This window comes from Rhagoletis pomonella, unplaced genomic scaffold (genome assembly GCF_013731165.1).
Source record: "Rhagoletis pomonella isolate Grant_MI unplaced genomic scaffold, Rhpom_1.0 Rhpom_scaffold_00007, whole genome shotgun sequence".
Lineage (NCBI taxonomy): Eukaryota > Metazoa > Arthropoda > Insecta > Diptera > Tephritidae > Rhagoletis > Rhagoletis pomonella.
The window spans coordinates 57,951,199-57,954,936 of record NW_023458561.1 but is presented as its reverse complement, the minus strand read 5'-3'; the positions used below and the strand labels follow the sequence as shown (position 1 = coordinate 57,954,936).

At 35.2% G+C, this 3,738-nt stretch overlaps 1 protein-coding gene across 1 annotated transcript in view; it reads left to right on the top strand.

The window, feature by feature from the left end:
- The window catches only part of LOC118743165 (homeobox protein invected), a 242,215-nt gene that overhangs the window by 208,119 nt on the left and 30,358 nt on the right, over positions 1–3,738 (top strand). The window contains exon 2 of the mRNA XM_036475697.1: positions 2,211–2,216. Coding sequence (XP_036331590.1) covers positions 2,211–2,216 — 6 coding nt within the window. The remainder of the gene's footprint in view (positions 1–2,210; positions 2,217–3,738) is intronic.

Here is a 3,738-nt window from a genome sequence, read left to right as displayed (position 1 = left end):
GCAACGACGACCAGAGATAGCAAAAGAAAATTTTAAAAAGCTTCTCCCGCGGAATATGTTTTGGGCATGACTGTATAAAACTTTGAAAAGTCTCAACTGCGGGATATTTTCAGGAAACGACTCATGTAAAAGCTCTTACCGGTGGAATGTGAAATTCTGTGTTAGATGAGTGTGAAAGTGCAGTTAAGCCCAGGACCAGTATCTATAAAAAATATTAATGATATACATCAGTCACGTCCAAAGTATATCCTCCAAGCAAAATTTTTCATAGCTTTTCATGGATTTTATATGGACGCGTATAGAACAAAAGCTCTTTGTGGTCATTGATGGTTTCTACTTAAGTTATTGAAGAAAAACTGGATATTTCCATCAAGGAAGCCAATAAATGAGAATAAGACTCATTCCCCTTTTGCGGGTGGTGTTATGAACGTCCCATTACCCTGTTAGGCTGGAGTAAAAAGGGCTATTACGAGCGGTAGTATCGCGATACGAACGATATTTTTAAAATTACGGTATGTGCATTGGGGTAATCTTAAAAAATCCACATCATAATTTTATATGGGACACTCTTTTACTTTTTCTACTCATAAAATCAAGAAATCACGTTAATTTTAATTTAAAATTTTTTTTTTTTTAATTTTAAACAAATTTTTACAGATTGCTACCCGGGTTAAAAAAATTTAATTATTTTTAAACAGCAAAAATTTGACAAAATTTTTACTTAAAAACTGATAAAATTGACAAATTATTAAAACCAAGACATAAATTCATAAACTGGCTGAGTTATAGTTGGTCCAAATAAAAATTTTTTCTTGTGATGTTAAATTTTTTTCAAGCCTTGGCAGACACTTCTATTTTTTTTTAATTTTGAAATTTTTTTGGATATCTTTATTTTGCACGCAGAACTAAATAAAGATGTGTCCCTGATGTTTATTGATATTTTATGGACCAAACTAATGTATGTACATTAAAAAAAATCTTCTAGTTTTGTGGATGAAATACAAGTTTAAAGATATGTATATCCATTTCTTACGACTACAAATTTGTTCCTTTCCTGCGCTGGTTTTCCACCTTTTTTATTAAACCTCCTCTGTACGTGGGTTGTTTTTTCTTTTTATTTCATTCATTTTTTTTAGTTTCTCTTCGAGTTCAAAGTTCACACTGCCACCATTAACCAGCCTGCCACCTGCCACTGACTTGGTTACGATTTAAATCTCTTTGCTGTCAACACGAAGGCGCGAGTGTGAAATTTAAAACGTGATAACACCATTGTTCCGCAGGGTGGGCGCAGGCGTCTGCCGCACACTTGGCAACAAACAGTAGCATACATACAAACATACACTTGTAGGTGGTAGGTGGTAGGTGGTAGCTGGTTGCTTCTTTTGTTGTGGCGCTTCGAACACGTGTTCACTACCACTTTTTTGACACGCCGCACACTTTTTTATTTGAATTAATTTTTCTTCTTTAAAACTTGTAAACCGTAGAATAGAAGTGAAAGCGTTGTGTGTGTGTGTGCGGGTGTGGGTGTTTTGCGCTCGTAAATTCTTTATCAATGTTTGTTTTTGGTTGTTGTCGAGTCAATGTTTTTTCTTCCGTTTGTTGCCGTTGCCGTTGCCGTTGCCGCTGCTGCTTTGGCGACAAAATTGATTTGTTCAATTTTTCCAACGATTAAACTCGCTGAAATTCAGATTAGTAACGGTACATTTACTTTGAAGGTTGCGGAGTAATTCGATGATGCGTCCATTGCCGCGTCGTGCCGAGGCGATATGATATTTTTTGGTACTCGGATGTCAGTCAAATCGTCCGACTGGCAGACTGTTCTATACTTATTGGCACTGCCGTTGTTATTGTTGTAAGGAAGCTGGGTAATTTCGGCATTTTTGCACGTCTACTCGCTGTCTTCCTGATTTTCATGGCATGCGAAAGTGTGAAAGAATGGAGCTGGACGGGCAGGGCGTTTGTGTTTATTTGAAAAGTTTACGTTTAGTTTTCCTTCCTGCGTGTTTATTTGCTCCGAAACATTTTTATCTGCATTTTTTATTGTTGCCACTCTTGCACTGTGGAATTTAATCAATTTTGGCCTTTTATTGATTGGCACTTTGGCTTTCGTAGTTTTTTTTTTTGCTTACATATTTTTCTTCGAATTTAATTTTAATCGATATTTAACTAAACTTATCTTTAATTTTGAAAATGTTTCTTTCTCTTTGCAGGACGAAGTAAGTAAACCTTTGATTGGAGTTAACACTTAATAAATTGCCATAAACTTTAAGTTGTCGCCTCTGTAGCAGGTAAGTGTTTTGAATTTTAAAATTAAAGGTATAACATCGTGCAACAAAAACAAAAAAAACAAATTCCAAACACACGAAAGAATCGATATACGCACGAAACTATGGGCCAAATATAGTAAAACTGCGTTTTTAGTTTTTCACTATGATGTCAGGATTTTTTCCAATGACCTTTGAAATTTTAGGAAGATATGATTAATTAAAAAAATTCTTTTAAAAATCAGTGCAATGTAGAATATGAGTACCAAATTAGAGAGACAATTTTATAGAAATTAAAAACAATTAAGTTTTTTGGTTTACAAGGACGAATAGGTATTGAAAATGCGTTTTTAATAAATTTTTATCTTTTTAAGTTAGTAAAGTTTGCAGGACGAAATTCGATGATCATGCGTGTATTAGTCCTCAAACAACAATTTTCTAAAAAAAAAATATTGCAAATTTTCAAGGATATTTAGGTGAGTACAAAACAGAAAGTAGACTGGAGGGGTGACGAGAAATACTTTTACAAAAATAGATCCCCTAAGCGGCGTTGGAGTCGTGGAATTCAGAAAATCCTTACTTCCCATTTGTATGAGAAAAAAATAATTTTACGAAAAATGGGTCCGTTAGATGGCGCTATAGTCGAGTTGTTCAGAAAATCCTTATTTATGGCCCGATTTTGATGAGATTCGAAATACTTTCACAAAAAATGGGTCCGCTAGATGGCGCTGGCGTCAAAGAAATCAGATTTAGTGGAAATTAAAGACGTATACTGCATACGTTGTTATACTTCTATATATTGACATTGTTCTTAACTCTAGAGCACTAACTGCATTTCCAGTATATGTAAAGTATTAAGCTATGCTGACGGAATCGTGGGTATCAGCTCGCTTATATAAAAAAGTGATTGGGTTGCTGGTCCAAAAATGCATGTGAAAAATTTAAATCGGTTTGGCGGACCTACTATCAGTTGAGATATTCATAAAATTCCAACTTTACTTTTTTTCTGGACCACCCTAATGTGCATACCTACTTAAAGGAAGTATATTTATAAATGTAAGATATTCTTAAACAAAACGTAAACATTTTGGGTCATTTAGCATATTTCTAACTCGACGTTAATGGCAATATTAAGTCGAAGACGAAGATTTATTAAGTAGTTTTGTGGCAACCGCAAATATTTCTTAATTTCACTAAAATATTTTCTTAAGCGACGCTCCACTAATAATGCCGAAGCACGTCAAGACGTTGGCGTCGCGCGGTTTTGCAGGCCGCTCGCAATGGGCAAAGTGGGTAGATGGTGGGTAGGAAGGTACATGCCACTGACTGGCGGACGAGGTAGCATTTTCTTGGAAAATTTACATATGTTTTCACTCACTCACAAAGTTCACAAGCGTTATTGCACATTACATACATACATATCTTAAGCATGCTACATTTACATTTGCTTGGCCGCCAGTTGAAAAGTCGCAAC